The 23571-nt window shown below is 43.5% G+C and overlaps 1 protein-coding gene across 1 annotated transcript in view; it reads right to left on the bottom strand.

Moving 5' to 3' along the window:
* Positions 1 to 426: 426 nt before the first annotated feature.
* Positions 427 to 23571, bottom strand: part of zgc:153039 (uncharacterized protein LOC767698 homolog) — a 103503-nt gene continuing 80358 nt past the window's right edge. The window contains exons 10-13 of the mRNA XM_055646202.1: positions 11320 to 11512; positions 10133 to 10307; positions 5257 to 5403; positions 427 to 5123 (exon numbers count right to left, since the gene is read on the bottom strand). Coding sequence (XP_055502177.1) covers positions 4282 to 5123; positions 5257 to 5403; positions 10133 to 10307; positions 11320 to 11512 — 1357 coding nt within the window. The 3' untranslated portion in view covers positions 427 to 4281. The remainder of the gene's footprint in view (positions 5124 to 5256; positions 5404 to 10132; positions 10308 to 11319; positions 11513 to 23571) is intronic.

Genomic DNA, 23571 nt, shown 5'->3' with positions numbered 1-23571 from the left:
GATGTTCAGGCCCTCACGCCGGGCTGGTGGAACGCCGACGCCGAACCCCGACGGTGAGCATCCTCCTCCTCAGCGGCCCGGACCTCCTGATCAGCCGCCTCCCGCTGCCGGAGTCTGCAGCTCCCGAGTCCGCAGGTCGAGCCGGGCAGAGTCGCAGGACCCCGCGTTGTAGTCAGCGCCGCCCGCGTTGGGAGCTCTGCAAACCGCAGCTCCATGATGTCGGCAGCAGGTCCAGCACTCCGGGCTCCAGACGGCGACCCCCGGTAAGGCATCACCAGCCCCGCGATGTTTCAGCGCTGTCCCGCCGCTGCTGGAGCTCCGGTCGATCCCGGCAGGAAAGGCTGCGCCAATCCAGGTAGGTAGGCCACTGTGGGGGGGGGGGGGGGAGGACGCGCGACTCGAATAATAGTCGCGTCCTCACCAGGAAGCGGCTGAAGTACGGTATCCCCCGCAGCGTGCCCTCTTCCCCCACATAAAAACACAAAAAAATACACTTTTAACATAACAAAATAAACAAAAAAACAAAAAGATACCGGGCTGTAGGTGGAGGCTGCTGGCACCAGCGCCACCGGAAGTACAACGGAAGGCTGATGTCTCAAACAGTTTTATTCTTGTTTCTCAGTCTCATAATGGCTTCTTTGACTTGCATTGGCGCAACTTTGGTCATGTTGGTAAACAGCAATAAAAGTTTCCAAAGGTGATGGAAAAACTGGAGGAAAGACTTCTTCTTCTATGTAGTTTTTTTTGGCGGTTGGCAAACAACTTTTTAGTGCATTACCGCCACCAACTGGTATGGAATGTGGATCAAATAACATTATAACTTATATACTAATAACCTATAACTTTCCGAACAAATTGGTTACCCTGAGAAAAAGCAATAGGATTTGATAGCACTTATATGAATTATTTTGTAAAATATCTATTAAATCAAATTGTACTTTTTCTTTTCTGAATCGTTCACTCATTTGTCTTCTTTCTTCCTCATACCTCTCACAATGTATAATGACATGCTCTATTGTCTCTTCTTGCCCACAGTATTCATATCTGCCTGTATTATGTTTGCCTATTATAAAAAGTGTACTGTTCAGACCAGTGTGTCCAAATCTGATTCTTGAAATTACTGTCTCCTCTTTTCTGTTTTTTCCTGCACATCTCATTTCTCCCACTTTCCTCCGGACTCTGTAGAACCGCCGTCCTTTCCGCTCTTCCTCCCATTGCTTTTGCCATCTTTCCTTCAGTCTTTGCTTAATAATGTCTTTGATTTCAGTTTTACCAATGTTAATACTTAAATCAATCTTACTTATTTTTGTTACCTATTTTGCTACCTTATCTGTCATTTTGTTTCCTCTAATGCCAATGTGTGCTGGTACCCATAAAAATATGACTGTAAGCCCCATCATTTGAATTCTGAATAGTGTTTGTTGTATTTCAATCAAAATGTCTGGTCTACTGTCTGAATGGCTGTGCTGTAAACTCTTTATTGCTAAACTTGAATCTGAACAAATAACTGTCCTTAAAGGCCTGGTATCCTCGACCCACTGTACCGCTAACAATATTGCAATAATTTCACCTGTGTATACTGAGACCTCATTATTGATCCTCTTCCCTATGGAGGAAAGACTAGATGCTGAGAACTCTCTTATACCTGCATTAGGAGGTAATTAAACACACCTGAGCAATTACAAACACCTGTGAAGCCATGTGTCCCAAACATTATGGTGCCCAGAAATGGGGGATGGGGGGGGGGGCTATCTATAAACACAGCTGTAATTTATACATGGTGAAATCAAAATGTATAAAAATACACTTTAATAAAATCTGACAATGTGCATTGTAACCACATGTGATTTATTCTATTACAAATCTGAAATTGCAAAGTACAGAGGCAAATAAATAAATGATGGGTCTTTGTTCCAAACATTATAGAGGGCACTGTATTTTGGACTCAGTATCCCACAGGTTATTTATGTAAAGCTGGCATAAAGGGATAGGAGAATAAACCAATCTGAATTTGTCACTTCAGCTGTTTCCAAATACACACAGTATTTTTTTTTTTAATTCAAAAATATCAAATGCAAGCTCTCGGAACTAAGCACAGCGCAGGCAAGGAATTTTTCCATGAAAAAAAACACTTTTATTATACTGAGCAATATCGCTTTGTTGAAAGTGACAGTCTAGACTATTATTTCAAATCATTTTAAGAAATACTATATTTTAACACTTGGTTATGAGATTTTGGTAGTTAATGGAATTTTTTTCTACTGTTCCATGTTCGGGTTGAGAGAGAATCTATTATCCTCCAGCGGGAGTTGGCAATGTCATGAAGATTGGTGTTTGTTACCAGTGCCAACTACAAGCTACACCGCCACTGCTCAGCTTTCCCTTTGGCAGAAACAGCCCGATTCACTAATACACATGGTCCTCCTCAGTTTAAACAAACCAAGTTATTTTGGTTCTAAAAGCTTGTGAAACTTAAGGTCAAGCAATATATCACCACAGGATGACAGAAATAGTTGGCAGTAATTTCTCAATTCATTCCAGAGGTCACAGCACCATTAAATACCATTCAATAGACCCCTAACTTTTGCCAGAACAATCCAAAACTAAGCAACTAATCTGCTATTTCCAGTAAACTCACCCAGCTTCAAAGATTTATCCACCAGTTTATTAAAATATGCAATGATCTGGCGCTCAATTATTCCCTTTCGCAGAACAGTCCATGTCCAATTTACTTCCCGAAGTTTCAAATCTCAGCTATGATCTTCAATTAATGCCTCTTCTGAACAGACTGCCCTGCTAGAGACAGATTATTCCTAAAATAGACACAAAGTGCTGGAGTAACTCAACGGGACAGGCAGCATCTCTGGACAGCAGGAATGGGTGAAGTATTGGGTCAAGACCCTTCTCTCCGACAAGGAATTATTCCTTTTGCACCAGCTCCCTGGTTCCATAAGTGGGACACCCGGGACTTTGCACAGCTTGACTTCAACCGCACAATTTACACTGAACAATGTGAATGAGTTTTAACCATATCAAATAGGCATTGGTCATAAACTTAGTATATTATTCATTGGTTTCACCAATCCGTCCAATGACTTGACAATCTTTCAGGTCAGGACCCTTCTTCAGGCTGTCTTCTGTTTGAGGAAGGGTCCTAACCCAAAACATCACCTGTCCAGTCCCTTCACAGATGCTGCCTGACCCGTTGAGTTACTCCCGCACAGTGTTCTGCTCAAGATTCTAGCATATGCATTTCCTTGAGTCTTATGATCAATTTTTATTTAATCTTAATATAATAATTTCCAAGATCACCATTTTGATACACCCAAGAAAACCCAAAATAAAACCAGTAGTTACTGGAAACACTCATGAGGCAGCCACAAACCATGGGAAAAAAAAAGAAAAATTCAGAATCAACATTGGCTCAGCTGGCAGAGGTGTGGCCTTGTAGCACCTGGGACCCGGTTTCAAATCTGGCCTTGGGTACTGTCTGTGTGGAGTTTGCACGTTTTCCTTGTGAACGCGTGGGTTTCCTCCGGGTGCTCCGGTTTCCTCCCACATACCAAAGACATGCAGGTTTGTAGGCTAGTTGGCCCTCTGTAAATTAGCCCCAGGGTGTAGGGAATGGATGAGAAAGTGGGATAACATAGAACTAGTGTGAACTGTTGATTGATGGTCGGTGTGGACTCAGTGGGCCAAAGGGCCTGTTTCCAAGCTGTATCTCTAAACTAAACTAAATCTGACTAAAAGTATTGCATTATTGCTGCTGAAATAGAGTATCACTTCTGATTTCTATGAAACAGGTTAATCATACCTAACAGAGGAAGCTGGTTGTGAACCCTTAGTATTCATAACAATTTTCATTGCATGTTATAGAAGCAGAATGATCAGCCATGATCACATTGAATGGCGGTGCTGGCTCGAAGGGCTGAATGGCCTACTCATGCACCTATTGTCTATGATAGGACAGATTTGATGCAAGCTTTAAAAGCCCTTTTGCAGAATAATTCAACTTCCCGAGACTTTATCAGATTGAAGTGTTGACTGTGTGGATAGACTCGGGGGAACATCGCTGCTTAATTTTCAAAGGAGAAAGATCAGGAGCACCTAAAGGACTATAAGTCGCAGAGCCAACGACCCCAACCTTTCTATTTAGGTTCAAAAAATGTAATCTACTGTCCAATCGGAGCTTTTCCCAACCTTGCACCTTTACTAACAACCTAGCAACATACTAACAGCTCTGTGCTTAACCAATGCAGCCAATGGTTTAAAGTGCACTATCTAAATATCAAAACTGGTGACTGCACTAATTCCATGAATTAGCAACGTAGGTCCCAGGTCTCTGGTCAAGATCTCCAGCTGCTCCAGATACCTTTCATGCAGAGCAAGGTCTGCTGGTGGTCGAGGCAGATAGAGGAAGCGGATTGCTGGGTGGGTGTCCTGCTCCAGAATCATTCTATTTACAGCTATCAAATAGTCGTTAGAAATTTTCATTGCATTTGAAGGGAAATTATTGACAAAGTTCCCTTCGTTATTACTGTGGTCAGGCACCTGCTTGTGCCAGTGTAGAGCAGCAACACTATCCCAGTGGAGAGTTTTAATTGAACCTTTGATGCGAAGCTGACCTAGAAGTTGTTTCAGTTTCTTCTCGTGCTCCCCAGCACTGTTCCCGGATTCCACACACAGAAAGATGCGCAGCCTGGCTTTCCTCCAGGAACGCACCATGTTGAGAATGCACGCCATTTGTAACAGGAACAGGCTGCATGTATCTACATAACTGGCGCTGTCTGGACGGAGTGGATTGAGTGGCCACACATCTATGGAGACCTCGTAGTTCTTCCGACTGAACAGGTCAGCTTTGTTTAGCTGGTTGAAGTATCGGGCTAAGCAAACATTTTTTAACATTTTGATGGAATCGGAGATAATGCCAACATACTCCCTGCCTGACAGCGCCTTGGCAGAGGAACGATGTCTGGCTGGAGGGAAATGAGGCAGAAGGCTGGAACCTTGATCACTGTAGATTGAATGACTACTTTCTGAAAAAGCTGGGATTTGCTGCAGATCATCCTCAGGAACAGAGTCATCGTAGAACCCCAGGATTAGGGTATTGGGTCTCATTCCACCTGCAAAACACAATAACAAGGACAGCAACTTACTGAATGCAGATGAAAATACATTTGTCTTAACTGATCACCCACAAGTAAATACAATTCCAATGGACATTGTTTAAAATGAGGTGATACTTTTGTTATTTACCTAGACCAGAGATGAATAAAAGATGCTGAACTCCATGACGGACTGAGTCAGAGAGAGTAAGGCTGACAAATGATTTAACATTCAGTGCATCAACCAGACTTAACCAGGAATCATACTGTGCTTGGAGAGGATCAGACGGCATCTCATCTGGAAAGCAGAACAGTGGGGCATTTAAGTTAATTTCACTTGCTTTGATGTATACTGTTATTTATCCAAATACTGATAATGACAAAAATCTTTTGACTACGAATACAATGCAAACTGAAATAACACCAGTCATTTTATATGAATACAACAGACAATCTAATAAATACTTTTGGAAAGATGCAAAGTTTTATAATAAATGAGAAAACTTGTGGTGGAATTGCTGCTTCCTCCTGGCTGTCGTTGGATTACCTGTCGTGTCCTGGTGATTAATGGTCACATTTACCGGCTGCTCCAGGCACAGAACTGACAACAGCAGAGTTTCAATATATTGGCCAAATCTTGCAACATAATTTGTTGCTTTTTTATGGTAAATGTTCAACACAGGCTTAAATTTAGGTTCTCTGAATGGCTGTTACTCAAGTTCCCAAATCAATGATGAGTGTTTAATCTTCAAGATTCGCACCTCCCACCCAAACCTCAACAACCTCAGTCTCCCAACCACACACTGAATGTTTGTCAACTAAAAAGGTCCTGGAAGCTGAATTACTTATTGTCTGTGTAGGAAAGAACTGCAGATGCTGTGTTTATATTGAAGATAGAAACAAAGTGCTGGATTAACTCAGTGGGTCAGGCAGCATCTCTGGAGAAAAGAAATGGGTGACGTTTCGGGTGGAAATCCTTCTTCACACTGTGGTCGGCCTTTGAGAAAACTTTGTCCAGTCAGAATGACCACCATCAATGTAATTTTCTGAATTATATATGCATAGCAAAAGTACTTGATTTGTGAATAGATATAAATCTAAGTTATCAAATGTCAGCTGCATGATGAAAGGCATTTTAAACAAATTCAATTTAGTAAAACCTGGCTCAGCAATAAAACTGGTATCCATCATGCTGTCACTGTATGTGGCAGGCAGTTTCATGTGCTGTAAATTGCAGTGCTAATAAAAATACATTTCTGATTTTTGAAATGATTATTATTTGCCCCATGGTTGTTTCAGATAAACAAATGCTTATTTTTAATGGTTACTTAGTTCCATTATGGTTATTGCTGAGAGGGTTGGTGTGACAGGGGGCAAGGGAGAAATGGAAGGGAGGGTGCAAAGATTCTATTTGGTTAAAACTGTGGGGCCATTACTCGATGTAGAGGGTACAGCACCAGCTGCGGAGCCATTACTCGATGTAGCCCTCTACCAGTTGGATGTGGAGGGTACAGCACCAGTTCGATGTAGAGGGTACAGCACTAGCTGTGGGAGAGGCAGAAAGGCCTTACTGCTTCAGACAATAAAGCAAGAGAATGGTGGTCCTGGAGGTGTGAGCGGGGGGAGAGGACTTCAATTAAGTCAATAGTCCCAGTAAAAGTAGAACAGATACACAGAAGGAATTCCTGAGAAGTAGTACCTGCATAATCGAAGGTAGACAAAAGTGCTGGAGAAACTCAGCGGGTGCAGCAGCATCTATGGAGCGAAGGAAATAAGCAACGTTTTGGGCTATTCCATCACTCTATAGATGCTGCCTCACCCGCTGAGTTTCTCCAGCGCTTTTGTCTACCTGCTCATCATGAGTGTCACTTTCATTCATTAAGAGGAAATAATTTGCCTCAACAATGGTTCTCAGCAAAGAAACATAAACAGATGACTGAAAATAAACCCAATGCTGGGACTGGTGATTTCCTCACCTAGACTCATGAATGGAGGCTTAATATTTACCTGCTAAAAATGGGCAAAACATAACTTTGAAGGTTCTATGTGCGAATTGTTCAGTGCAAATATATACATAATATTATAACAATTTGCTAAATAAGATATATGTTTGGATTATACTTCCTACACCCACACCAAATAGCAACAGGTGAATAATGTATCCCAAGCATAGGCTTATGGGCAGAGCTATGTCTCAAAGGTCCATGGGTGGCCAGTACTGAAGTGGTTTTCTAACTACAGGTTGTTTGTGTGGCAGCAGGGACTTGACTGCTTTCCTCTGCCAAGTTTGGCCAGAATCCCACTCCCTTCACCACCTCCAGTTTAAATTCCATTTGGAATATTTTGGACGACCAAGAAACCAAGAACCAAGAATCTTGTTGAACTCTATGGGTTAAATATATCTGTCAACATTCTCTGGAATAGTGTGGATGGGGGGGATCTTGGACAGCATGGCCAAGTTGGACCAAAGGGCCCGTTTCTGGTCCATATGCATATAACTCTCACCTGGCCTTTGTTCTCACCTCCCGTCAGCGCCATTTGGTTTGCTGAATGATCAGAGGTGTATCCATGCCCCATTCGAAGCAGCCTGGCCCTCTGGCATGACTTTGCTACTAGACATCACTCTTACAGTTTCATGGTGTTTGTCACCCAAGGGATCCCAGTTTGTCCTTTGGCCACTCAGAAGAAACTATACAGACAGCCAAGATTCTTTGTTGATGGAACAAATCCTATACAATAGAGAATCATTGGCATTCCTACCCAAGGCTGGCATGGAAAAGGAGCACTAAATAATATGGCTGTGTAAAATAGGACATAGTCTTATATTAATATGTCAGCATAAAGTACCACGACAAAGATGCTAGATTTTCATAGATTGGCTACAGAATAAATATTATGATCAGTTTTGAATGCCTACTTTAGAAGGAAAGTTCGACCAGTGGGAAATAAAGAAATAAACCAATGAAGGTATGAGGAGAGGCTCAGATTATAAAATAAACACGGGAGGATTTTGGCAGTTCATTTGATCAGAGAAGGTCAGAGAGATAAGGTAGCAGGCTTCAAAATGCAGGTATAATTGAAGTAAGCATGGAAACATTATTGTTCCTGCTTAGCAGGTAGTTAAAGTCAAAAAGGTGCAGAATTTTCATTCAGAAACAGGATAGTGAGGACATGGAATTTCCTTTCATGTTTGTTGTTCCTAGTGAAACAAAGTGAAATTGGATACAGAGATGATTGAAAAAAGGAATTAAAGGAATACAAGATCACAGCGGGCAAAGATAATGAGTGCAATTTGCTTGAATGGAGAATAAACACTGAAATTGTGCTCAATGGCTTGTGTTTAATGGCCTGTTACTTTGTGTTATTACTAAACATTTTTAAAGGATAGAAACAAAATCCATTGGAATGTTTTTGGGATCCTGATAAATATTTGAATGGGGGGGTACAGGAAAAGATTAACAAAAACCAATTAAGTTTAGCATTTTCAGAAAAACATGTTGGATATGTGTTGGTAGACATAAAATGCTGGAGTAACTCAGAGGGACAAGTAGCATCTCTGGAGAGAAGGAACGGGTGACGTTTCGGGTCGAGACCCTTCTTCAGACTGATATGTGTTGAATAGTTTCCTTTGGTGATGCAAGATGTTAATGACAGTATAATTTATTTAAAGTGAATCGATAAAAAATACTGTTGAAAATGTTGTAATATACGTGAATCTGTACATTGTCAGCAAATGAGGATTGTTTGTTGGTTTAAATGACAGTCTAAGGAAAACAGGTCTCTGGGTAACACAATAGATTAAGCAGTGATGATAGAACAGCACAGTCCAGATTAAAAATGCCTCTCTTGTTACTGAAATAGTTCAATGTGTATTTGAAGTGAGGAGGATGCTATGAGGATGAACTGTAAGGAGGTTGCTATCAGGATGCAGGGTGACTTGAACAGGTTGGGTGAGTGGGCAGATAGATGGCAGATGTAGTTTAATGTGGATAAATGTGAGGTTATCCACTTTGGTGGCAAAAACAGGAAGCCAGATTATTATCTGAATGGTGTCAAGTTGGGAAAAGGGGAAATACAACGAGATCTGGGGATCCTTGTTTATCAGCCACTGAAAGTAAGCATGCAAGTACAGTAGGCAGGAAAGAAAGCGAATGGCATGTTAGCCTTCATAACAAGATGAGTTGTATTGGAGCAAATAGGCCCTTCTGCAGTTGTACAGGGCCCTGGTGAGACCACACCTGGAGTATTGTGTGCAGTTTTGATCTCCAAATTTGAGGGAGGACATTCAAGGGATATGGGGAGAAGGCAGGAACGGAGTACTGATTGTGGATGATCAGCCATGATCACGGTGCTGGCTCGAAGGGCCGAATGGCCTCCTTCTGCACCTATTGTCTATCATAAAGAGAACAAAATCAATTTTAGAAAACATCATCCAAGTGGAGCAGAGTCAAAATATAGCTGCTGCAACATTAATCTGTCTCTCATCGACATTCAATCCACACTAGCAGTTCCTCTGTCAAAAACTGACTGAAATGAGAAGTATCATTTTGCAATAATTTGAAAGTCCATAAAACTAGCTCAGCATGCGGCAGAGACTTAATCCAGGTATTCAAAATTAAGATAAAATTCAAATCGGAAGAAATGTCTTCTATTAGGACAAATCGATTATTCAGTGTTCAGATGAGAAGGGATTTGACATTTATTACACAATGGGGTATATGATGTCTTGGAATACACAGAAAAACCCTGTAAAATTCAATTTTGTTTTGGATAATCAGGGATAAGGGGGAAACAGACTGTGGGAAGATTATATGAAATTCTCTCTTCCTTGCCCTATAAATATTCAATAAAAACATTTCATTGACATTTTCAAATGGAACTATTCCAGAACACACATTGAGAAAATGAAGAGAAACTTTGCCTAGGTGTAATTACTCCAGCGCACAAAATGCTGGAGTAATTCAGCGGGTTAAGCGGCATCTGCGGAGAGAAGGAAACCCTTCTTCAAACATTGAAACATTGCCTACCTAGGTCTCCAGTCTGGACGTGGCCAAGCACATACAATCCACTTTTTTTCAGATCATTTGCGAAACAAATGAGTTGAGTGCTTGTCCTAGGATTGGCAACCATGAGCAGAACTTGTGGACGCCAGAACTTGACATGATCTTTACGGACATCTAGCATGAGAAGATACTTTCTAACCTAAAAATACAAACATGTTACAGAATTCAGAATTATACGCAGAATTTTACTGCACAAATGATAGCATGAATTGATTTACCAGTGAGGAAACTGCAAAATAAGTGAAATGCAAATCAAAATGATCACAAGGCATTTCTTCATTCAATTATGAAGAAGTTCTCATCTTTATACTTTGCATTTAGATGCCATTTCCTCAGTGACCTTGACGTAACAGGATCTCACTGAGATTTGCATTTATTTGGTGAGAATCAATATGGTCACTGCCAATGATCTGTAGAAGAGGATTGTTAGATCAATAATAAGCATTTATGAAACAAAATTTAACTTTGTCTAAGCCTCTGAATGTTACTATTAATCTGACATCTAGATTGGAGACAGAAGCCTGAAATAGTTATTACTGTGAAACAAAACTGACTTATTTCCCCAAATTAGCAAACAATGAGATCCAACTCTTATCAGGAACTGAACACTTGCTTATATTATTTTTATTTCAACAGAAAATCTTCTTGCTGTACATCTGCAAATATATTCTCAGGATTCATGTATAGTGAAATCTTGCAAAACTTTCAAAAATTCAGTTTATTTTTGCACTACCATTCCAGGTGATAGAGTGGGGCCCTTCCGCCCAACTTGCCCACGCCGACGAACATGTCCCTTCTACACTACACAGGTCAATGACAATCTATCAACATACCAATGATTAAATCTCCTCTGAAAGGTTTCTCAACCAGTATGGACCGACTTGCTGCCTGTTTACACAGTGCTTTTGTTTCAGACTCCTACCACCTGCAATATGTCGGAGCTTACTGCAGCAAATCTGCCCACATTTTTACATCAATAAGTGACTTTAGTGAGAAAAAGTTTCAGGTTCAATAGATTTCAGCTAACTTGGTTAAAAGTCGATTTCATCACAGATACAGTTGTACGTTGGATGATTTGTATATGAATCTACTCCCCAGATGCTCAGAATGCACAACACCATTTCAGAAGATGTCTTCATCTTTAACTGTACCTGATGGAAGATTAGAGCTTGACTGATGTAACCCCAGCTGCTAGAGGGTGAGACATAGTGTAGTACCAGCAGCAGTATCAGCATGAATGCAATGCTGCATGAAGCATAGATGGGGCTGATCAGGAACATCATAATTGCACAACCAATAATGCCCAGTACACAAGTGTGCCAGGTGAAGTAACGAAACGTTGGCCTGAGAAGAGAAAAAATAATCATTTAAAAACTAACAAATAAGCTTAAGAGCACCTATTATAATGTGTTGTACAAATTAACTGCATTGTGTAAGGGGCAGCAGAATTATATCAACCTGAGCAAAAACTATTTGTTCTATGAAATGTTGTATCTTAACCTATCCTCTCCATCCATCCCCCACCATGTTAACGGTCCCACAACAACAGAGGAACAATCAACAGCACCTTGTTCTGTTCTGCTTCTCAAACATATCAATACTTACCTGGAGGTAAGTTGCCCACCCCCCCAGTTGCAGATACAAGGTGGGAAATACAAGGGGTAAGTTTCATATCGACGTATAAAACACTTTTTATCAGCCTTCTGTTTTGCAAGAAAATTATTTATTCCACATTACTGGCAGAGAATGGTAATTGATTGACATTTCAAATGTACAGCAAATAGTTTATTCCTTTAATTCAAAGTCACTTCATTTGAATTATCTGTTAATTTGAATTCCTTTCAAGCATAAATGTGCCCCCAGTGCCGTTTGATTTAAATTGTGTTAATACAAGTTACTGTATAATCTGCAAGTCATCATTAACTAGAAACAGGCTCTACAAAGATGCATAAACCCACGGTGGGAAGTGTTGTAAAGGAAAGGCTATGCAGGCACTTTGAATATTAGGAAAATTAAAATCATTATTTTAATTTGAATGAATGAATATTCTGTAGCGTGATTTTAGAGAGCTTGGAAAAGTGCTGAAAAGCAGGACCGCCAGGGTGGTTATCTCCGGTTTGCTTCCAGTTCCTCGTGCTGGTGAGAGCAAGAACAGGGAGATACAGGACCTGAATGTGTGGCTGAGGAACTGGTGCAGGGAGCAGGGATTTAGATTGTTAGACCACTGGGATCTGTTTTGGAGTAAGGGGGAACTGTATAAAAGGGACGGATTGCACCTTAACAGGTGGGGGACCTGCATTCTGGCAGGCAGGTTTGCCACTGCGACACAGATGGTTTAAAACTAAATGGGGGGGGGGTTGTCAATGGGATAGTCAAGGACGGAGTTAAAGGGAAAGGGAGTAAAGGGATAGTTAATGACCCCAGAATTAACGGGAAAGAAAGCTCACAAAGGGATAGGAGAGTATGGCCAAGTGTAATAGCGATCAATGTGAAAGATGAGATGCGAAAGTATAAGAAGTAAAGAAGTAAAGTAGATGAGCTTGAGGCTCAGTTAGAGGTTGGTAGATTTGACATTGTTGGGGTTACCGAGACGTGGCTGCAGGAAGATCGGGCCTGGGAACTTAATATTCAGGGTTATACATCCTATAGAAAGGACAGGCAGGTGGGCAGAGGAGGGGGGTAGCTCTGCTGGTGATGGATGGAATTCAGCCCCTTGCGAGGGAAGACGTAGGGACTGAGGAGGTAGAGTCACTGTGGATGGAGTTGAGGAATTGTAAAGGCAAGAAGACACTAATTGGTGTTATCCACAGACCCCTAAATAGTAGCCTGAATGTAGGGTGTAGGTTGTAGCAGGAGTTAAAACTGGCATGTAACAAAGGTAATGTCACTGTGGTGATGGGGGATTTCAATATGCAGGTAGACTGGGAAAATCAGGTTGGTTCAGGACCCCAAGAAAGAGAGTTTGTTGAGTGCCTCCGAGATAGATTCTTAGAGCAGCTTGTAATGGAGCCGACCAGCGAAAAGGCAATTCTGGATTTAGTGTTGTCCAATGAACCAGATTTGATAAGAGAACTCCAGGTAAAGGAACCGCTTGGAGGTAGTGATCATAATATGATTAGTTTTAATCTGCAATTTGAGAAGAAGAAGGTTAAATCGGAAGTGGCAGTGATGCAGTTGAACAAAGGGGATTATGAAGGCATGAGAGAGGAGCTGGCCAAGGTAGACTGGAAAGGGATATGAGCAGGAATGACAGTGGAACAGCAATGGAAGGAATTTCTGGGCATAATCCGGAAGACACAGGATCATTTCATTCCAAAAAGGAAGAAAGATTCTAAGGGGAGTAGGAGGCAATCGTGGCAGACAAGAGAAGTTAAGAATAGTATAAAACTAAAAGAAAAGATGTATAACACAGCAAAGAGTAGCCGGAAGCCAGAGGATTGGGAAACTTTCATAGAACAGAAGGAAACAAAACGGGCAATACGGGCTGAAAAGATGAAGTACGAAGGGAAGCTAGCCAGGAATATAAAGAAGGACAGTAAAAGCTTTTTTAGATATGTTAAGTGAAAAAGAATAGCAAAGTCAAATGTGGGTCCCTTGAAGGCAGACACGGGTGAAATTATTATGGGGACCAAGGAAATGGCAGAAGAGTTGAATAAGTACTTCGGATCTGTCTTCAATAAGGAAGACACAAACAATCTCCTAGAAGTACTGGAGGACAGATGATCGAAGGGGGACGAGGAACTGAAATAAATTGTCATTAGGCGAGAGATAGTATTGGGGGTGCTAATCGGACTGAAGGATGATAAATCCCCGGGGCCTGATGCTAGTCCAGAATTTCTCTGGTCGGCTCCATTACAAGCTGCTCTAAGAATCTATCTCGGAGGCACTCTACAAACTCTCTTTTTGGGGTGCTGAACCAACCTGATTTTCCCAGTCTACCTGCATATTGAAATCCTCCATCACCACAGTGGCATTACCTTTGTTACATGCCAATTTTAACGCCTGCTGCAATTTACACACTACATCCCAGGGTCCTCAGGGAGGTGGCTCTAGAAATAGTGGATGCATTGATGATCATTTTTCAATGTTCAATAGATTCAGGATCAGTTCCTGTAGATTGGAGGATAGCTAATGTTATCTCACTTTTCAAGAAAGGAGCGAGAGAGAAAACGGGGATTTACAGACCAGCTAGCCTGACTTTGGTGGTGGGAAAGATGCTGGAGTCAATTATTAAAGAGGTAATAATGGGGCATTTGGGTAGCAGTAAAAGGATTAGTCCAAGTCAGCATGGATTTATGAAAGGAAAATCATGCTTGACTAATCTTCTGGAATTTTTTGAAGATGTGACAAGTAAAATGGATGAAGGGGAGCCAGTGGATGTAGTGTATCCAGACTTTCAGAAAGCCTTTGATAAGGTCCCGCAAGGGAGACTGGTGACTAAAATTAGAGCACATGGTATTGGGGGTAGGGTGTTGACGTGGATAGAAAATTGGTTGGCAGACAGGAAGCAAAGAGTAGGAGTGTCTGTGGAATTCGCTGCCTCAGAGGGCGGTGAAGGCAGGTTCTCTGGATGCTTTCAAGAGAGAGCTGGATATGGCTCTTAAAAATAGCGGAGTCAGGGGATATGGGGAGAAGGCAGGAACGGGGTACTAATTGGGGATGATCAGCCATGATCACATTGAATGGCGGTGCTGGCTCGAAGGGCCAAATGGCCTACTCCTGCACCTATTGTCTATTGTCTATTGAGTGGTAGTTTTCAGAATGGCAGGCAGTGGCGAGTGGAGTGCCACAAGGCTCGGTGTTGGGGTCGCAACTGTTTGCCATATATATTAATGATTTGGAAGTAGGAATTAGGAGCAACACTAGCAAGTTTGCGGATGACACAAAGCTGGGTGGCAGTGTGAACGGTGAAGAGGATGTTAGGACGTTGCAGAGTGACCTGGACAGGTTGAGCGAGTGGGCAGACGCATGGCAGATGTAGTATAATATAGATAAATGTGAGGTTATCCACTTTGGTGGCAAAAACAAGGGGGCGATTATTATCTCAATGGGGTTAGGTTAGGTAAGGGGGAGGTACAGCGAGACCTGGGTGTCCTTGTACACTGGTCACTGAAAGTTGGTGTGCAGGTACAGCAGGCAGTGAAGAAAGCTAATGGAATGTTGGCCTTCATAACAAGAGGATTTCAGTATAGGAGTAGAGAGGTTCTTCTGCAGTTGTATAGGGCTCTGGTAAGACCACATCTGGAGTATTGTGTACAGTTTGGTTCTCCAAATTTGAGGAAGGACATCCTTGTGATTGAGGCAGTGCAGCGTAGGTTCACAAGATTGATCCCTGGGATGGCGGGACTGTCATATTAGGAAAGATTGAAAAGACTAGGCTTGTATTCACTGGAGTTTAGAAGGATGAGGGGGATCTTATAGAAACACATAGAATTATAAAAGGACTGAACAAGCTAGATGCAGGAAAAATGTTCCCAATGTTGTGCGAGTCCAGAACCAGGGGCCACAGTCTTAGAATAAAGGGGAGGCCATTTAAGTGAGGTGAGAAAAAAACCTTTTCACCCAGAGATTTGTGAATTTGTGGAATTCCCTTCCACAGAGGGCAGTGGAGGCCAAATCACTGGATGGATTTAAGAGAGTGTTAGGGGCTAGTGGAATCAAGGGATATGGGGAGAAGGCAGGCACGGGTTATTGATTGGGGACGATCAGCCAGGATCACAATGAATGGCGGTGCTGGCTCGAAGGGCCGAATGGCCTCCTCCTACACCTATTTTCTATGTTTTTATATAGCCATCACTTTGGATTGTACATTTTAATCTTTATAAACAAAAATAACTTAATGTATGTAGACAAAAATGCTGGAGAAACACAGCGGGTGAGGCAGCATCTATGGAGCGAAGGAAATAGGCAACATTTCGGGTCAAGACCTTTCTTCAGACTGATGTGAGGGTGGAGGGGGGGGGGGGGAATGAGAAAGGAAGAGGTGGAGCCAGTGGGCTGAGGGAGAGCTGAGAAGGGGAGGAGAAAGTAGGGACTACCTGAAATTAGAGAAGTCAATGTTCATACCGCTGGGGTGCAAACTGCCCAAGCGAAATATGAGGTGCTGCTCCTCCAATTTACGGTGGTCCTCACTCTGGCCATGGAGGAGGCTCAGGACAGAAAGGTCGGATTCGGAATGAGAGGGGGAGTTGAAATGCTGAGCCTAACTTATGTATTGTCACCAAACTCAATAGCTTATATTTCAGTCAGACATTTAGGTAGTAGACTTCATCATGTTATATATAGTGCGCCAGAGGTACCAATTTTTAAAAAGTAAATATGAACAAATTTATTCCCCAGCAAGGTTCAGTTCTACACCAGAGTAATGACAGTTGGGTTACAAGTAGTTCATATGGTTTTCTTTCTGAATGCTCTGTGCTGAAGTAATCCCAGCTAAGTCAAATCACCATAAAATATAAATCCAATAGAGATGCCAGATATAGCAAAGAAAATGTAATGGTATAATGCTGTGTAATGTAATGCTATCATAGAAGTGAACAGCACAAGGAGAGACCAAGAGGACAGTTGTTTATCAACTAGACAGAGAATGCACATTTCGTATATCCTGAAGAAAGCAAACAAAAAACTCAGCATCCAGACATTTTAATAACAATTCAGTTACAGCAGAGGATTTCAATGAATGATTGCTTCAAAATCTGCCCGCCACTACAATTTACCAATATATAGAATCTTTAATATATAAATAATGTGTTTTAATATATAAAGCATCTCAGGGCTCCTCATGGAAGCACTGTAAAGAGTGGGAGTTATTGGCTCATATAATGTATATTTGCAAAATATTAAGTGACCAGTTTTGCTCTACAAGTTTCAATAAGTTGTATAAAAGCCCAAGGAAGAAGTGGACAGGGTGCAGAAGAGATTTGAGATATTGCCAGGATTGGAACATTTTAGTTATATGTAAAGTTGCGTAAGATGCACTTATTTCTTTTGGAAAAGAAAAACAAAGGCAGTTAATTGAGGGCTTAGAGAAAGTAAACATGAAGGAACAATTAACGTTGGCAGAAGGGACAAAACCATGGGGCACAGGCTGGAAGTAAATGGTGAAAGGATGAGGGGGAAAGTTTCCATCAGTGAGGGAACGGGAACTCATTACCTGATTGGGCGTTGAAGTAGGAACCTTCACCACATTTATAAAGTATCTGGGTGTGATAGTGAGCAGCTGTGAGCTGCTGACCTGGTGGTGTAAGGGGAGGCTGGTCATTGAGTGGTACAGTCTGGCTCCCCGAGTAGTCCTTTTTCTAATTTCATAGATGGAGAGAAGGCAGCAGAGTGGGACCAAACCTGGAAATAGAGCCAGTAATTGCTGAGTGAAAGCAGGCGACGGGGTGACAGGGTGTTAAGAATTAGGAGTTGAGTAATGGAAAATTTGTTCAGCGAGTGTCAGTAAGGCAGAGCAGATTGCAGAACTAGTGATTGGATTCATTAATAAATCAGAACAAAAATGAGAATTTAACATTAGAGGTGTTGGGAAAATGACAGCTTGAGTTGTTGATATCAAGGAAGCACAATTAATCAGAAAACTGAGATGAGTACCAAATGTATTATGGATGTCTAAAACTGGATGTACACCTGCATGAAGTACCGAATATTTACCCATTATTGATCAGGCTTCTGATCATTTTTAGGAGCAGCTTCCCAATTGGAAGAATAAAGTGAAATGAGATAGGCGATCTGACCTCATAACCAAAACAGAAATAACCCAAATAAACTTTATCCTGATCTTGCAGCTCAAGGTTTTAATGGACAATTGTGTCACCATTTTCCATTTCCACACTGTAGCCAGTTTACTTAAATACCAGCTGCAAAGAGCGTTAAGGGCCTGTCCCACTTAGGCAATTTTTTCGGCAACTGTCACAGTCATAGCAGGTCCATTTTGTTGTCTCTGTACTGTACACTGACAATGACAATTAAAGTTTAATCTGAATCTGAAGTCGCCGAAAATGCGGCGACTGGACCTCTCCTACGGCAATGTCTATGACAAGCTACCGACAACCGGCGACCCATTAGGACATCCACCTATGACCACACCTACAACAACCTATGACCACACAGGCGACAACCAAATTCAACCTGCGTCCACCCGCGACAAGCTACGACAACTGTCGGCGGCAACTGAAGAAAATTCAGTCGTAGGTACCTGTCGCCGGTTGACATAGGTAGTCGCCAATGGAATTCACCGAAGTCAGCAGCCGGCGACAACCAACGTCACCTGGCGACAACCTACGACAGCACCTCCGACAGGAGAAGACAAGCTACGTCAAGCCCACAGCAGCTGAAAAGTTTTGAACATTTCAAAATCCAGCTGCGACCAGAAAAACATTACGACTCTTTAGGCGACTTGAGGAGACAACTCACGACCATACAGGCCTCATCCCGCAACCATGACAGACTAGTCGCCTGTAGTCGCCAAAAAATCGCATAAGTGGGACAGGGGCTTTAGTGTCCCGATATGCATGTAAAGACCATTGATGGTTTGCCATGTGTGCACTGATGTGGATAGTTGCACCACAGGAGACTGTGGCCGTGTTGTGTCCTGGTTCGTGGCAACAACACACTCTCAATGTTTGAGAAGAAAAGGAACGTTTGCAATTTTGCAAACCCATAAACAGGTAAGAAAGTGTTTTTTAATTGGTTTGTACACAAACATGTTCTGATTACAGTAGCGGCGCATGATTACCCAGGACTATTCATTAAGCAGTAAGTTATAACTCCATGTAGAGTTTTCCCCAATCTACCCACAGATGTGCTTGGGGAACAAAGGCCTTGGTTAAGTTAACCCCGATGTCAGACTTCTCCAAGGAGGATGATCCCGAGATATGTAAAGTGGTTCACATTGTGCAGGTCTAGTTGTGAACCCTTGTAGAAGAGTAGACTGGCGCGGGAGAGAGTGGCGCAGGTATACTGGCGCGGGTTATAGTGGCGCGGGGGAGAGTGGCGCGGGGGGAGAGTGGCGCGGGGGAGAGTGGCGCGGGGGGAGAGTGGCGCGGGGGGAGAGTGGCGCGGGGTGGAGAGCGGGGCGCGGGGGAGAGTGGGGAGAGAGAGTGGCGCGGGGTAGAGTGGCGCGGGGGAGAGTGGCGCGGGGTAGAGAGTGGCGCGGGGGGAGAGTGGCGCGGGGGTGGTGGCGCGGGGGGTGTGGCGCGGGGGGAGAGTGGCGCGGGGGGAGTGGCGCGGGGGGGAGTGGCGCGGGGGAGAGTGGCGCGGGGTAGAGTGGCGCGGGGTAGAGTGGCGCGGGGGGAGAGAGAGTGGCGCGGGGGAGAGTGGCGCGGGGGGAGAGTGGCGCGGGGAGAGTGGCGCGGGGAGTGGCCCGGGGGGGAGTGGCGCGGGGGAGAGTGGCGCGGGGGAGAGTGGCGTGGGGAGAGTGGCGCGGGGGGGGTAGAGTAGAGCGGGGGAGAGTAGCGCGGGGAGAGAGTAGAGCGGGGGAGTGGGAGGAGAGTGGCGGCGCGGGGGAGAGTGGAGCGGGGTAGAGTGGCGCGGGGTAGAGTAGAGAGTGGCGCGGGGGGAGAGTAGCGCAGGGTAGAGGGGGAGAGTGGTGCTGGGTAAATGTGTGGCACAGGGGAGAGTGGCACTGGGGAGAGTGGCGCAGGGTAGAGGGGCACGGGGTGGACCTTGGGCTTTCAGACATTGAATGCAAGGCCCACCTTTCATGATACATCAGGCTTGGAGATCACCTTTGAGTTTGTGCAAACACAAGTGCTGCCTGCACCTTTATTACCAAGGTTTGGTTCACTTTGATTCTGGAATGCAGGAGATAACTCGTCACTTGCATTAAGGTCGTCAAGGCTGAGTCACTGCTTACAGGAAGATGGAAGATTTTACTCTCAGTGGATGCAGTTTCATAGTGAAATGGTTGGGAATTTGGTAAGTGTGGGAATTCAATTAAGGGGAAATTGGTATTAATAATACAAAAAGGTTTAAATTGAGGAAAATCAATTTAATCAGCTGCTAAATATTGGCCCCAGTGTGTTGGTACAATGCACTGCACTGGTCCAAAACCAGCATCACTGGAAGAGCTCAGGATCTAGCTCTCACACCTTGCTCTAAACAAGCTCTGCAGCACATCATTAAAGCTGAGTATTCTTTGGGTCAGGGGGTGGAGAGGCGCTCTGTTTGAGGTTAAGGTTCATAATGACATCAACGACAAATTGGAGATTTGGTAAAGGACTTTGCAGGGATGCAGAGAGAAGTGGGACAGTCTACATGAATGCCGGATTTAAGAGATTGTGCAGGTGATACCAAGACTGGTCCCCAGGTAGGTTGGACCTCAGAGTGTTGATGCAAGGCCTGAAGCAAAAGCTGGTTGGGTTGGGGGTAGTAAAGGAGGCTTGCTATGTTTTAAACTGATTTGGCAGGAGTTATGGAAATCTGAGAGTCATTGCATAAGCTGAGTTGCAAAGATGGATGTGGAAGTGATCAAGCAGAGGTTTAGTAAATAAGCCTCGAAGACAGCAGAATATTTAGATAACAAAGGAAACAAAAGTACCAGAAAACAGGTAAGGTTTGGCCGTGGTTAATTGAATATACTTTAATGTGAAGGATCTTGGAAGTAAAACCAATAAACTGAGCAGGTGTCCATAGTACCAGACCTTACTGAGAGGCAGTTTAAAGACGAGCACAAAATCACCAACAACCTGTCCTCGTCCAACTATACTCACACTCAGCCAGGAGAGCAAACCATCACCTCAGCTTGCTCAGGTTCAGCATGTCTCCAACAATCCTGATCAACTTCTCTAGATGCACTGTAGAGAGCACCCTATAAGGGGCAGCAGTGCTGTCCAAGACCGCACACGTGACAATAAAACATCCAACGGCAGCTGAATGTGTAGGAGCTGCAGAAACTGGTTTACATGGAAGATTGAAACTGAACATTGCTGGTTAAAGAGTTTACATTCCAAAGATTGAGGTCAAATAGCATGGAAATAGGCCCTTTGGGTCTAGGTGTAATCGTACTTACAGGAATGGACAGTGGAAAAATATTTATACCATAAATATATGGTAGGAAAGATTAGGTCTCATACAAGAATGAAATGGAACCTGTGAATGGAAGTTGAATTCCTGGATAGAGTGAGATGGACAACTCCACTCCTCATGTGCTCTACGCTTTCACAAATCAAAAATAAAGACGTCTTAAAAATCAATCTAAAAGTTTAAGATATGGTTGTGAGTTTAAGATATGGTCGTGCCTTGCTGAGGATAATAACTCACTTAGAAAACAAAATCCAATGGATTTGTAGCATACGTGATTTAAAGTATCGGGATTAGTAAGGTGCTTGGAATACAGAAGAGCAGCAATATACCACAAGGAATCCATGATCCTGTTAACTTGTATTTCTCAGATATTGCCAAAGTAAAGCAATAGTTTCCTGTATTTGCAACACTGATGTTAACTTTGGGCAGCTTTGACAGACAAATAATAAGCATAACAATTTATTCTGAGGTTGTCACCAAATCTCCTTAGTGTAATGCATTTTTAAAAAACGTTACAAAATCATCAGTTTTAATAAAATAATGCATGATTCTGTTTTCTATCCATATAACGATATAACAATTACAGCATGGAAACAGGCCACCTCGGCCCTACAAGTCCGTGCCGAATAACTTTTTTTCCCTTAGTCCCACCTGCTTGCACTCATACCATAACCCTCCATTCCCTTCTCATCCATATGCCTATCCAATTTATTTTTAAATGATACCAACGAACCTGCCTCCACCACTTCCACTGGAAGCTCATTCCACACCGCTACCACTCTCTGAGTAAAGAAGTTCCCCCTCATGTTACCCTAAACTTCTGTCCCTTAATTCTGAAGTCATGTCCTCTTGTTTGAATCTTCCCTATTCTCAAAGGGAAAAGCTTGTCCACATCAACTCTGTCTATCCCTCTCATCATTTTAAAGACCTCTATCAAGTCCCCCCTTAACCTTCTGCGCTCCAGAGAATAAAGACCTAACTTATTCAACCTATCTCTGTAACTTAGTTGTTGAAACCCAGGCAACATTCTAGTAAATCTCCTCTGTATACTCTCTAATTAATATCCAATCCTATAGTACATCAGTCTTATATTTCCTCCAATATAGTGATGCCTCAAAATGAAATCTTGCTTGAAGTCATTATCTTACAATCTACTTGCCATAATCAGAGCATCCAGACGAGAACATTGCAGCAAAATGGAAAGATGAGAAGGGCTTCCTCACACAAAGCCCTGGTATCATTAACGTGTCTTTTAAGAACGTTTACAGCAGCCAGTTTAAACAAAATGCTTAGTGCATTCAAACGGAATTAATAGTTATTTGCTGTTGATTTGTTCTTCAAGGATATTATCCACACGAGCAAAAAACAATTATTGACAGAACCACTTAAAGAGCCTGGTTGGTCGGTTCCTGTTTATGGAAGATGGTGGTCTGTGGGGCACGGGTGTGTGTGTGTGTGGGGCACGGGTGTGTGTGTGTGTGGAGCACAGGTGTGGGCATGTGGGGCACAGGTGTGGGTGTGTGTGTGTGTGTGTGTGTGTGTGTGTGTGTGTGTGTGTGTGTGTGTGTGTGTGTGTGTGTGTGTGTGTGTGTGTGTGTGTGTGTGTGTGTGTGTGTGTGTGTGTGTGTGTGTGTGTGTGTGTGTGTGTGTGTGTGTGTGTGTGTGTGTGTGGGGCACACAGGTGTGGTGTGTGTGGGGCACAGGTGTGTGTGTGTGTGGGGCACAGGTGTGTGTGTGTGTGTGTGTGTGTGTGTGGGGGCACAGGTGTGTGTGTGTGTGGGGCACAGGTGTGTGTGTGTGTGTGTGGGGCACAGGTGTGTGTGTGTGTGGGGCACAGGTGTGTGTGTGTGTGGGGCAAGGTGTGTGTGTGTGTGTGTGTGTGTGTGTGTGGGGCACAGGTGTGTGTGTGTGTGGGGCACAGGTGTGTGTGTGTGTGGGGCACAGGTGTGTGTGTGTGTGGGGCACAGGTTTGTGTGTGTGTGGGGGGCACAGGTGTGGGTGTGTGGGGCACAGGTGTGTGTGTGTGGGGCACGGGTGTGTGTGTGTAGAGCACAGGTGTGGGCATGTGGGGGCACAGGTGTGTGTGTCTGGGGGGCACAGGTGTGTGTGTGTGTGGGGGCACAGGTGTGTGTGTGTGTGTGTGTGTGTGTGTGTGGGGCACAGGTGTGTGTGTGTGTGGGGCACAGGTGTGTGTGTGTGTGTGGGTGTGTTGGGGGGTGTGGGTGTGTGTGTGTGTGTGTGTGTGTGGTGTGGGTGTGTGGGGCACAGGTGTGTGTGGGGCACATGTGTGTGTGTGTGTGTGTGTGGGGCACAGGTGTGGGTGTGAAGCATCACACTGTAGGTATCTATGCTGCGTCTACGTTAAATGGAACATTACA

This window comes from Leucoraja erinacea, chromosome 14, assembly GCF_028641065.1.
Source record: "Leucoraja erinacea ecotype New England chromosome 14, Leri_hhj_1, whole genome shotgun sequence".
Lineage (NCBI taxonomy): Eukaryota > Metazoa > Chordata > Chondrichthyes > Rajiformes > Rajidae > Leucoraja > Leucoraja erinaceus.
This window is presented reverse-complemented; position numbering and strand designations above follow the sequence as displayed.